Below are 14,039 nucleotides of genomic sequence, written 5' to 3' on the forward strand. Positions count from 1 at the left end.
CCCTCCCGTATCTCTTGATGTCAGGGAAGAGAAGGACAGGTTATGTTGAATTTCAACTCCTGACCCTTTTGTGCTAGGGGAGATAAGCTGCTACTAGAGGAGTCTGGCTGTGGCATTCTCTGCTCTTCCCGTTGACTGTAGATGTATGGGGGGAACAGGAGAGATAGCTGTTGGCTGAATGAGTTGACAGCTACCTTATGTATATGGCCAACATAACCAGTTTGAATGTGGGCTGCACCATGTTGACAAAGCAAATGCTTTCACTCAGTTTTCATTTATTTTATACATTTTCAGGAGGAATAACAGAGTAAAAACACAATGCTGATTTTTAAGTCAGAATATTGTAGAACATTTATATTATAGAAAATACATGTCAGGAGAGCTGAGGGGTGTAGGTGTAGTGTAACCACCAATAAACCAACACTTTCTGTAGAAAACGCCCTATCTTTGTATCCAAGATTGTATTTTTACACACCCTGATTTTTAGGTAACCCTATCATTCTTGCCTTGTTCTATATCAGTCAACCTATTGATCATCTATGCAAATGCTTATGAGTTCATGTGAAAATACATATTGGTAATTTCTAAATGTCTTGATTCCCAGTAGAGGACGTGATCTATTATTATTTCTCTTCCATTAATTTATTTTTATTTTTGGACAAAACATTCAAGGTCCCTTCTGAACGGATCCTCAGGGCTGGGAAGACTTTACGCAATGCTATCCTTTCCCGTGCACCTCACATGATCAGAGATCGTAAATACCATCTCAAAACATACAGGTGAGCAACAAGTTTACATTTAGAACTCAAAGAAGAAGGAGTGAAACCATCAATAAAATCATATATATATATATACATATATTTTAAAGCTGAAACTGAAAATTACTATAGAAATAATTGCTCTTTGTAGACAAAAATCACTTATGTGAAATAAAAATGTATCTTATCTAAGGACCTCCCATGGCTTATGCCCATTGTGAAACTAGCCTAACTCGTTCAAACAGAGAAGTTCCTACAAGGTGAACTACCAGTGTTTAATGGCGCCTTTAGATGGGCCAATGGGCTGCAGATAACAAGGTCTGATTATTTGCTGGGCCTTCACAGGGCTCTATAAATGTTATGCAAGAATTATTGTTATTTTTTTTTTCTTTTTAAAAATGATTAAGACTTTTTTTATGCAGCTCGAGTCTGGTCCTCTTTGAGTGCTGTGTGCGTCGGAAACCGTGGCCTGCTGGGCTCGCTGGCAATCTGCAAATCTGCCACTATTGTGGACTGTCAGCTTACCCATGACTTGCAGTGGAACTGTGAAGAGCAGGAGCAAATCCTCATAGCAAGCCTCTTCTGCTCCTGGCAGTTCCTGACACGGACAGAGGTGGCACCAAAGAGCACTGAAAAAAACTACACAACTTCCTCTGGAGCATACAGCAGCCATCACGACCCCTCCCATAGACTTGCACAGCAGGGGCAGGGTGACGTCACACGGGGCGGATTCATGACGTCACGATACTCCGGCCCCGTGGTCGCCACCCGGCTGTTTGCGAGCTGGCACCGCAGCGTGCAGCTCAAACAGGTGGGTGGCGAATACAAGATTGCGGGGGTCCCCAGTGGCAGGACCCCCGCAGTGAGACAGCTTATCCTCTATCATTTGGATAGGGGATAAGATGTCTCAGGGCCGGAGTACCCCTTTAAGAGTCTAAGGTTTTATGGAGAAGGCAATAAACAAAAGGTAAACATTAAAAATAATGTAAAACCCTAGAAACAAAAAAGTCAGTATAGATGCTAATTTAGGGACAGTGCCAGGATCATAACCACATGAAGAAAGAGGGCAGCAATCCAAACATCTTACAGTATCTTGCGAAAGCCCTTTGTTATTTCCAACACTGGAGAACTGTGTTTGAGTTATTCTAGGGATAAGTTCTACCTCACTGGTCCTAAGAAACATTTGCAGCAAAAGTAATCGTTTGTACGTGGGCCCTCTCTGAACTAGCGTTTACATAAAATATTGAAATATTCTTTCCCCTTGCCAGTTCTCATTTGTCTTCATGGTTGCTTACACAACGCATCCTGGCAGCTGTGTTCTTTTACTCAATCTTCAATTATATAAAATTTGCCCTGGCTTAAAACCCTCATAATGTTCAACTGAAAGTGTAAACAGGCACGTTTTAGGCTATTATAAAAAGATATTGGGAGACATCTCTATCAGTCCGTATGTGTACTAGCACATCTGTTTCCTGGTTCCCTTTCTTTTATATAAAGTAAAAATAAAATAGGTGCATATAAAATTAATAAAGGAACTTGATCCAGCACGGGTTGCTTTGTTGATAAAAACATAATTTTTATGTGGTCCATCTTAAAAGGGAAAAGATGAAAATCAATAGCTTCTATGCAGTGTCAATGCGTTTTGAACATTATTCATAGGGGTCCCAAAATAAAGTGTAAAGCAACATTTTACATGATAAAATTTGTGTAGTATCTATGTCTTATTCCATGTATTGAGTTCCTATTCCAGTTTTCACTTAAGATCTTTAGACCAGGATTGACAGAACTAGCTTTAGAGCTTCCACTGATATTATTGAGCCCCTGAGAGACCCCTCCATGGTTAGATGCACAGATATTTTTAATTCTCTCCATTTTGGGAGGCTGAACCAGAGATAAGGTGTTTGCCAGTAGGACACACACATGGTACCTCCTCTCTTACTTGTCTAACCAATTACCACACAACACATCAGATCATGACATAGTGCTGGTGAAAGGGCTCTGAACAGGCTTTCACTGTGCTGGGCTGGTAATTTATAAAGTACATTATAGATAACATAGGCGAAGAGGTCACTGATGCATTGGTGCTATGTGAGCCGAAAGAAAAGAAAGAAAAGAAACGAGAGGACACCAAGAAAAATGCTACCCCAAACAATGAACAGGCTGCACTATGCTGGGGGATGATTTATACAGTAAACTACTATAAATGGCATGGGAAGAGAGAAGGGGTTGCTGATGCACTGACTGTGCAAAGTAGCAGAAAGCTAATAAACAGCAGCAGCAAAACAAGAAAGGGTTACACTAAGCATTGCTGCTGCTGAGATGAGAGGGAAGCCTTGCGTTACCAGTTTAGATCGTCTGGACACTTGCAGATACAGGTACTCAATCTGCAAGTGCACAGAGCACATAGCAGAGCCCTGCCCCTTTTCCTGTATTTTGTCTTGTTTTCTCTGTTACTAGAGACAGATTTCCTCTAACAACAGGGAGTGGAAAGCAGATTGTCACATGAGGCACATAGTGACCAAGACTTTAGAGCTGTTTTTCTGGGATAAGGAGTCACTATTGGTAAATGACTCCTGGTAGATGTTAGGAATAACATAGACTATCACATGGAGGGCAGTTGTTTGAAACAACAGTGGTCATTTAATGCAATACCTGTCATTTTTACAATTACAGTACATTTCACTAGGATGTAAATACACCCATCAAAACATGACAATATTCTGCCTTTTTCCTGTATGTTTCTTTATTAACAATGCCATAGAAGGCATCAGAAACAAAAACTAACCTAAAATATCATTGATTATGATTAAAAAACACACTGCTTTAAACTGTTTATTTTTCATTTTAATAAAACTCTTAAAGGAGCCAATAGGGTGAATATATACAGGGCACATTTGATACAGAAATGTCTGTGACTGTCCCATTCATCTAAATGACCAACAAATTTCTTTTGTGTCAACTCCCTAAAGTCAAGGAATTTTAGATCATTGAGAGATTATCCACAAACAACAAAGGTGAATGCATAGAGCTGTTTAATATTTAAATATCTGGCAGGAATCATATTTACAATAGGTTCCTAATGAGCCTTTGCACTTTTATATGTCCCTTTGGATACAAGCTCAAAATAATCCAAGGTTGTGAAAGGATCAGGCCACCGAGAAAGCGAAACATTGTTCTGGGATTTATGAACCTCGTTCTAAAATCCATAGCTGAGGGTCCTGCCAGATGATATGTAACAAGCCAGTAACTGAATGTTTTCATTGGTTACTGAAAACCTAAAGACCTTGATAAATGCTCTGAAAGCCTGTGAAAATTGTGGTTAACCTTTGTATCAGGAGTGGGCCTGCATTATTTAAAGTTTCCCTGTCATGTAACAAAACTTTGATCAGTCAGGGTCTTGTGAGTGTTCAGACCACAACCAATCATTAGAATGAGCAGGAAGAAGCATGCTGTTGAATTCCCCGGCTTACCTTGATCTCTGTCCCCATACAGAAGATGTCTTTATTATAAGTCTATGGAGCCTGTCTCGTGCAACTGGGCAGAGATTGCAGCAAATCAGGGCGTAAAGCACACAGCCGCATGATTCTTCTAACTTGTTCTAATGATCATAGTGGTCTGGACACTCAGACCCCATCCAGTTTTTTGACACGTCTATGTAACATGCCAAAGGTTTCGTTAAATGACAGGGATGCTTTAACTAACCACTAACCAACACCACCTGCCAAGACCTTGCTTTCTTCTCTGTGCATAAACCACATACTGCACAGCCTGGAGCTAAGCCGGGGAGTGACATATGCTGCTGTGCGCTTCTCCTGTCTATAACTGATGATTCTATCACAGACCATGAAAAATTGAGAGATTGATCCTAGAGCTTAGAAGGACATCACAGAAATATTAAAACATAACCTTTAACTGATATACATAAAATAAACTGTTCTCCAGCACCACTATGGGTTTCTATGGGCATCCTCCAACACAGTCAAACAAAATCTGACCCATAGATCCCAACGCGTTTCCTCCTTGTATAGTTGCTCACAATAACAGGGTTCATCTAGGAACTCCTATTGATTCACTATATCTTGCGAATTTAGGTCCTCTGATGAACCACATTATTGTGAGCATCTATACAAGAGAGAAATGTGTTGAGCCAGATGGGACAGATTTTGTTTGATTATTGCGTTTCACAAGTAGGAGTTTGTGCAGCATTGTGTGGATAAATATTTGTACAGCATTGTGTAGGTAGATTTTTTTTGCCTTATTTGCTCGGTTTTACATCTCAAATAATACATCAAGCTGGCCTAGGTTCGCTCTCTTTTCATGTTGGTTTTTATGTTTGAACTTAGTGGTGCTGGAGGACGGCTTATTTTATTTAATGTATGTTAATTAAATGTTATGTTTTAATAGAATAGTTTTTTTTCAATATTTTCGGTATAACTGATGATTGGCTTGGCACTCACTAAGACGCACTGCAGGAGACGGGTTCTATTATAGTCTGTCTCCAACAATTCCAAACACTTGAGCTGCTGTGCTCTTTACTTGGCGTTAAATAAACATCTGGGTGGGAGTGGGGTCTTAATACTGAGACCCTAACCAATCAAAACTTTTGACACTTCAAAGTTTTTAGAAATAACGCTTTAAAGGGTAGCTATCTATAGGCCACACTACAGGGACTGTTTTCTTCTTTCTGGTGAAAAGCTATATTGCATGTTTTTACACGAACTGATGACACTGGAGTGATTTCTCTTTAACATTAAACACACCATAAAAAAATATAAGCAACCTATCATATGAATGTTCTGTAACGAGATTAGATATTGCATTGTTATATTGCATTGTTGCATTTATTATGTTACTATTCTGGTCTCTTACAGGCAGTGTTGTGTAGGAACTGAACTGGTGGACTGGCTGATGCAGCAAAGCTCATGTGTTCACTCCCGGACGCAAGCGGTGGGCATGTGGCAGGTCCTACTGGAGGAGGGAGTTCTTAACCACGGTAATGATGTACCTAGTTAAAATAGTCAGACCAAAAAATTTAAAAAAATTAGGATGTTCCCTACAACTGACTATTACTAGGTTCCTGTACAAGCTGCTTCATCAAAGATTGTCTACTCTACAGTTTATTTATCTTTTTCTGGTGTTTTATAAAGAGGGAATTTTTATATATTAATGGTTGATTTAATCTATATAAAAATTCTGTAACTCTGCATATAAATAGGATGTTTAGACCTGGTGTTTTATTTACAGCATATCATATTATATTTTGATATTTATATCATATGACATTCTGAATTTTTGAAGCATGAGCTCAAATCCCTTATCATATCATGCTTGTTCAGTGTTGGCACAGATCATGATGGGAGTTATTTTGTCAATAAAAGCAATACATTTTAGGAAATCATAGCCAAATTGATGTAGTCAGGTTGAATAGTGTTCCCATCACAAAAAAAACTCCAAATGACAGGAGCCTTAAAAGGGGTTATGCCAAAATGAAGTTATCACCTAAGCTGATAACTAGCTGATTAGTCGAGCTGTGGGACCCCCACCAATTGTGAGAATGGAGGCCCTTATCCCCAAGTCAATTTAAGAAACTCCCGAAGGTAGCTCGACTGTACATACAGTAGCTCGACTATGTAAGGACCTATAGAGAGTAAATGGAGCCGTGGCCAAGGGGCCTCCATTCTCGTACCAGCAGTCAGACCCCTGATCATCACATAGCCATCCTGTGAAAAGGTGATAACTATAAGGCAAGGTCTACATGGCAATTTTGAATGTGTGACATGAAGATGTCAATGTTGTATGTAAATGATTATCAATGTAACTGTGCAAGTCGCATGCAACTTCTCTGCAATTTGGCTTTATAGCCAGATCTCAACTGTATGACAGTATGGGCTCATGTGCACTATGGAATCTCCGCCTGGAGATATTCTGGGTATATATTCTGTCTGAAGCGGGCACCAGTAAAATATAAGTCAGTACTAGGACTGTTTGGAGATCTGAGAAAATGGCAATACATTTCCAAGCGGATTCTTTCAGCTACGTCTGGAGTCCAGAATATCTGTGGCGGAATGTCCGCTGTGGAAATTCTGTAGTGTTAATGGTGCAGCAGAATCACATGGAAAACAATAGGAGGCTGCTACACTGTATTTTCCAAGCGGAATTCCACTCAGAAAATATGTAGTGTAATTGAGCGCTAAGTCACAGTCAAGTTTCATAAATATTTTGGTTGCACAACTGTGAGGGGATTTTCTGTAATGCAACTCATGTCAATGTGTAGCCCCAGTCTAAATATTGTCATAACCCCCTGAACTGACATTTAACAATGTGGCTTCTTTTCATAACAGAAGCCAAAACGCTGTGTCGAATTTTTTGCCCAATGGCAACTGGAAATGCCCAAAAAATCACATTGCCTTATCGTGAGGTCCACTTAGTTCTGCTGAAGTTTCCACATACTGGGGTATTTTTCCCATCAAAAACAAAACAATGGAATCTATGACACAAGCTTTTAAAGGGGTGCTCCGCTCCTAGACATCTTGCCGCTGGGAACCTCCTGTGATCTCTCCTGCAGCACCCCCTGTCATCTTGTGCACGGAATGAACTTCGCTCCGTGTCTGATGACGGGCGATACAGGGGCCGGAGGATCGTGATATCACGCCCCGGACCCTCAATGCAAGTCTATGGGAGGGGGCGTGGCAGCCCCCATGCCCCCTCCCATAGACTTGCATTGAGGGGGCAGGGCATGATGTCACAAGGGGGTGGGGTCGTGACATCACAATCCTCCGGTCCCTGCATCGGCAGTCATCAGGTACGATGACAGGGGTGCTGCAGGAGAGATAGCAGGAGTTCCCAGCGGCAGGACCCCTGCCATCAGACTTCTTGTCCCCTATCCTTTGCAAAGGGGATAAGATGTCTACGGGCAGAGTATCCCTTTAACGGAAGCTATGTAGTATTCCAGTTAGGATTTAGCTCAGTATTTTTAACCCAACCCAGGAGTGGAACTGACATAGAGAAAAATGTTATTGTAAAAATATGCGCCCTTTTCTATATCGGTTCTGCTCCTGGTTTTAATAAAAAAAAATACTGAGCAAAATCAGGACCAAAAAATTAAGAGTTATTTCCCTTTAGGGTAGAGTCAAACACAGTGTATACTGTCTCTTATGAGCAGACACACAGGGCTACCCTCGGCAGCCCTGTCTGTGCAGTAAAGTTTGGAGGCAGGGCCAGCATGCTGCCATGACTGTGACGCTGCGCACCCAGGGCTGCAACATATTACCTGCTGAAATATGTTGTGTATTCGCTATGTTTGACCCTACCCCTAAATTACAAATGGTCATATGAGAGTATTACTGTTTAAAGGGGTACTCCCGTGGAAAAGTTTTTTTTTTTTTTAAATCAACTGGTGCCAGAAAGTTAAACAGATTTGTAAATCACTTCTATTAAAAAATCTTAATCCTTCCAGTACTTTTTAGAAGCTGTATACTAAAGAGAAATCCAAAAAATAAATGCATTTCCTCTGATGTCATGACCACAGTGCTCTTTGCTGACTTCTGCTGTCCATTTTAGGAACTGTCCAGAGCAGAGGAAAATCCCCATAGAAGACATATGCTGCTCTGGACAGTTCCTAAAATGGACAGCAGAGGTCAGCAGAGAGCACTGTGGTCATGACATCAGAGGAAATGCATTTCTTTCTTGGATTTCTCTTTAGTACACAGCCCCTTTAAAGTACTGGAAGGATTAAGATTTTTTTAATAGAAGTGATTTACAAATCTGATTAACTTTATGGCACCAGTTGATTTGAAAAAAAAAAATATATATATATATATAAAGTTTTCCACGGGAGTACCCCTTTAATAACTCCCTTGTATTATTTATCATTATACATATACTATTTATCATTATACATACTAAGCCTCTTAAGCATTTAAGCATTTAGGCCGTGTTCACACAGCTGAAAATTGCCAGAATATGGAAATGGAAAATGCGTGTGGACATTCCGCACATTTGCTTAAATTGCTGGCACTAGGACCGATCGGAAATGCGCCGTCCTTATAGACTGCAATGCATTAACGCATGTAATCTGCAGAAAGGCTAAGTTCACACGGCAGGATTTTTGAGCGGAATTTCGACGACAAATTCTGTTTGGAAATTTTTGTGCACATTAACTTCAATGGGGATTCCACTGCCCCATTCACATAGAGGAATTTTCGCTGAGGGATCCGCATTCCAGATTCCGCCGCATGATAAGACATGTCTTTACATTTTGAAGAATTCTATTCAAAGCCCCAGTGAAGTCAATTGAGCCGAATCTGTGTTTTGAAAGCACTCGTTTTCCGCTGGAATTCCGCTCAAGTACTGGAAAACTGTGAAAAACAAACGCAGAGAGGAATTTGAGTGGAATATAATCAATGGGACTCTGCTGCAGCGGAATTTCCGAGCGGAATATTCCTGCGGAATTCCGCTTGGAAATTCCACCAGGTGAACATAGCCTTAGGCTCTGAAATTCAGTGCAGCAGAATCCCATTGCAGGCAATGCGATTCTGCTACACAGTGCACACTACGGAATTTCAGGGGCAGATGTTCGACCACCAAAAGAATCGTCATGTTCATTCTTTAGGTGGAATCTGCGCCAACGACATTGCCATCCGCACGGTCCTGGCCGTCTCCACTGGGAATCTCCGGCTGGAATTCTTCTGCCCGAGGATTCTGTAGGGTGAACTTAGCTTTACAGTATGTGCTCGTGCTTAGGGATGAATGCCGTTCATTAGACTATATTATGTATCTCAGCTCTGTGAAATCTGGAAATCATAGCGTTAAAAGGTGAAATCATTAGGATAAAAACATGTAGGCTGGCAGTGAACAACAGATTGTTAGTAAAGCCCTTCAGCATGGAGATTTTATTAGATTATGCTCTTAACTGTTCTATCTACAGATCTCTCCATACAGAAGGAACATTGCTCACTATGCTTCAGTGCTTTCCAGATTTCTACAACCATCCTTTGCCCTCTGGTGGCGGCACGAGTTATACGACACATATCAGATATAGACTTATCTATACATTACTATAAAAGCACACAGAATTTTATGCCCTAATAATTTATAGTACAACTTTAACATGTTTAGATAATTTTTCTCTCATTTTTTTTGTTTCTGTAATGTAGCACCAGTAAAACCCAGGCAGATTAGCCAAAATGCAGTAAAGGGTAGTTCTTAAGCACGATTTCAGGTAAAAAATCCACTTCTTTATTAAGTCATAAAAATATGTAAGAGCGTTCCACAAAAACAGCACGCATTAGTTTTAACACATTTCAGTGTTACGACCTTTAATCATGGACCAATGGTCTATTATTAAGGTCAGACCTGATGCATAGTGTTTTTATGTTGTGTGGGCTTAACTTATTTTTATTACTTAAAGGTGTTATCCAGGAAAAAAACTTTTTATATATATATAAACTGGCTCCAGAAAGTTAAACAGATTTGTTAATTACTTCTATTAAAAAATCTTAATCCTTTCAGTACTTATGAGCTTCTGAAGTTAAAGGGTAGCTCCCACCATCCTATTTTTTTTTTTTGCTAGCCCGTTACCCCCCCCCCCCGCTACGGCACTAGCCCGTTCCCTCCTCAGCTCCCCCCCGCCCTGCATACCCCGTTCCCTCATTACACTTGCAGTTACTGCAGAGTCCGGCAGCGGGCATGCAGGGACAGCGGCGGCAACGAGGCGGCGGCGGCGATGTTGGGAGGAGTGGCCTCCCAGCCAGTGGCCGGGGAGCCAATGCGCTCGCTCCCGCCTGTCTGATTGACATGCAGGGAGCGAGTGCAGCCTAACTGAAAAAGGACTGATTGCCACTCCGAAATCACTCCTTTTTCAGTAGCCGGTTTTTAAATGTAAATTAAACCTTTTTAATGAAAAAAATAATAATAAAAGTATATTAGAGATATGTTGTAGTACATAAGTACTAAAACATATAAAAAAATAAAGTTGTGACAGTGCCCATTTAAGGTTGTTCTTTTCTGTCTACGTGCTCTCTGATGACACGTGTCTCGGGAACCGCCCAGTTTAGAAGAGGTTTGCTATGGGGATTTGCTTCTATTCTGGACAGTTCCCGAGAGCACTTAGACAGAAAAGAACAACCTTAACTTCAGAAGCTCATAAGTCCTGAAAGGATTAAGATTTTTTAATAGAAGTCATTTACAAATCTGTTTAACTTTCTGGAGCCAGTTGATATATAAAAAAAAGTTTTTCCTGGATAACCCCTTTAACGGTCTATGATTAAGGTAGTAAGATCGAAACGTGTCAGACTGATGCGTAGTGTTTTTCTGTTATGTGTATTTGATTTGCATATTTTTACCACTAAAGGGGTACTGTGGCAGAAAACAATGTATCCCTTATCCAAAGGATAGGGGATACATAATTTATTGCTGACCGCTTTGACCCCTGCAATCTCCTGTATTGCGCCCCACTCTCCTCTGAGTGGTGTCGACCCCCGCACAAAGTGGTGCCCGACACGCCACCTCCATGAATCTCTATTGGAGAACTGGAGATACAGCCTTCACGTATCTCTGGCTATCCCATAGTGATACATGGATGGGCATGTTGACCACCGCTTTGTACGGGGGTCGACAGTCTCCTTGCACAAAGCAAAGATCGCTCAGTGCATGAGGAGAGTTGCGGGTGCCGTTTAGGAGATTGCAGGTGGTACCATTGGTCAGACCACCCACGATCAATCGCTTATCCCCTATCATTTGGATAGGGTATAAATTATTTTCCACCACAGGACTCCTTTAACTTAATCGTCTTTGATTAAGGTACTAAGATCGAAATGTGTCAGATCCGAAATCGTGCTGCTGAACTACCCTTCAGTTTATTTTGGACATTGTTTCTGGCCAGAGCTTGTGGCCCGTTCAAATATATATTCATACAGATTAGCAGATGTATGATCAAACAATCAAGTTTAAAGTTGTTGAATAATCATACAGTGATCCCTCAACTTACAATGGCCTCAACATACAATGATTTCAACATACAATGGTCTTTTCTGGACCATTGTAAGTTGAAACCAGATTCAACATACAATGCTACAGACAGTCCAGATCTGTAAAACGTGTCAATGGCTGCAAGAACTGACCAATCAGAATGGGCACTCACTGGTAAAACACCTGTATTACTGAAGTGCATGCACTGACTGGTGTCTGGTAGCGCCCCCTACAGTACAGGGAGGTATTACATGTTCTGTACACTTTACCTGTACCAGGGTTAGCTGCTCCTTTGGACACCAGGTGAGGGCGACTCCATTACTTTTTTAGGACACTGTGTGTTCTGTACAGGACCCCGAAGAAGCTCCTGTCCTCTACATAGACCAGTGTTTCCCAAGCAGAGTGCCCCCAGCTGTTGCAAAACTACAACTCCCAGCATGCCCGGACAGCCAAAGGCTGTCCGGGCATGCTGGGAGTTGTAGTTTTGCAACAGCTGGAGGCTCCCTGCTTGGGAAACACTGACATAGACAGTGATTAAAGCTCCCAGCAGATCTTTCTTACTTTTATATGTAAGGACTTGCTTTATATATATATTAGTTATCTACTCCTTTTTCTTTAATCCTCACTTTTTCCTATTTTTAGATGACATTTTGGTGCCTTTAGAACCAATTACCAGGTTTCCATAGAGTTCTGGTCTCCACATACAATGGTTTCAACATACAATGGTCGTCCCAGAACCAATTAATATTGTAACTTGAGGGACCACTGTATATAGTTGAAGAATTTGTGGATAAGTGTTATGTTGAACGGGAACGTGCCTAAAACGGTTAAATAGGTTGTAATACATGTATTCTTTTTCACTCTGTTATCTCTTCACAGTTGACCAGGAATACTACTTCCAAGACAAATACTTGTTCTATCGTTTCCTTGACGATGAACATGAAGAAGTGCCTATGCCGACCGATGAAGAGAAAAGGGATAGTGAGGAAGACCTCCAGGATACTTTTCTACTCTTGTCTCAAATAGGACCTGATGCACACATGAGAATGATCCTCAGAAAACCGTAATTTCGTTTTGTATTTCATATATATTTTTTTTGTTTTGTTGTTTTGTTTTTTAATAGTCTAAATTGTGTTACTTGTTTAACGTAATGTAGTGTTTAATGTGTTGTAATGGAACAGATATAGGGGGAGATTTATCAAAACCTGTCCAGAGGAAAAGTTGTCCAGTTGCCCATAGCAACCAATCATCTTGCGTCTTTCATTTTTAACTAGGCCTCTGCAAAATGAAAGAAGCGATCTGATTGGTTGCTATGGGCAACTGGGCAACTTTTCCTTTGCACAGGCTTTGATAAATCTCCCCCATTATCTACTACTACTAAGACTAGGTTCACACTACGGAATTTTCACCTGCAATTCCGCTTTGAAACTGCAGGCAGAAATTCTGCTTAATAAAATGTATAGTACCTATATGGTCATCTGTGTATCAACATTGCCTTTCATCGAATGCTTTATGTATATTCATGTGTTATTTACTTAATAAAAACCTTCTTGAATTGAAAAAAAATAAAAAGTATAGTATAGTGAATGGGTTTCCGTTCACAAATTCAAACTTCGGAATTTGTGAAGCGGAATTTGTGAACGGAAAATCCGCTTGAAAAACGCCATTCTTCAGGCGGAAATACTCGCGGAACACATTGCAGTCTATTGGAGACTGCAATGTCCACGCGGTCCTAGCACCGACTGATTCAGTCGGCGCTGGCCGCACTCGGAATTTTCTGCCCGGAGATTCCGCAGTGTGAACCTAGTCTAATTGTATAGCATTTAATATGCTTAGTATTGTATAGTTCTATACAACAATTGCTTAGGTTTGGTTAACACTACAGAATCTCTTCACGGGATATTTCCAGTGATCGCTAGGACTTGGGGGGTACATTGACTGTCCTCTTAGAAGGCAATGTATTCTGTGTAGTATTCTGCCGAAAGAATGACCATCCAGGGATTTATTTAGAAAACGTATTATGCTTGTCTAACAGAAAGCTGGAAAGTTTTTTTTTTTATTAAAGGGTTACTGTCATTTAAAGGGGTACACCCGTGGAAACCTTTTATTTTATTTATTTTTTTTAAATCAACTGGTGCCAGAAAGTTAAACAGATTTGTAAATCACTTCTATTAAAAAAATCTTAATCCTTCCAGTACTTTTTAGGGGCTGTATACTAAAGAGAAATCCAAAAAAGAAATGCATTTCCTCTGATGTCATGACCACAGTGCTCTCTGCTGACCTCTGCTGTCCATTTTAGGAACTGTCCAGAGC

The 14,039-nt window shown here is 40.6% G+C and overlaps 1 protein-coding gene across 12 annotated transcripts in view; it reads left to right on the plus strand.

Annotated features, from left to right (window-relative positions):
* Positions 1–14,039, plus strand: part of RAPGEF4 (Rap guanine nucleotide exchange factor 4) — a 467,767-nt gene that overhangs the window by 329,056 nt on the left and 124,672 nt on the right. For all 12 annotated transcript variants that reach the window (XM_056536334.1, XM_056536335.1, XM_056536336.1 and 9 more), the window contains 3 exons: positions 673–779; positions 5,630–5,751; positions 12,606–12,789. In XM_056536334.1, the coding sequence (XP_056392309.1) occupies positions 673–779; positions 5,630–5,751; positions 12,606–12,789 (413 nt within the window). The remainder of the gene's footprint in view (positions 1–672; positions 780–5,629; positions 5,752–12,605; positions 12,790–14,039) is intronic.

The sequence above is a fragment of the Hyla sarda genome, chromosome 8 (genome assembly GCF_029499605.1).
Source record: "Hyla sarda isolate aHylSar1 chromosome 8, aHylSar1.hap1, whole genome shotgun sequence".
NCBI lineage: Eukaryota > Metazoa > Chordata > Amphibia > Anura > Hylidae > Hyla > Hyla sarda.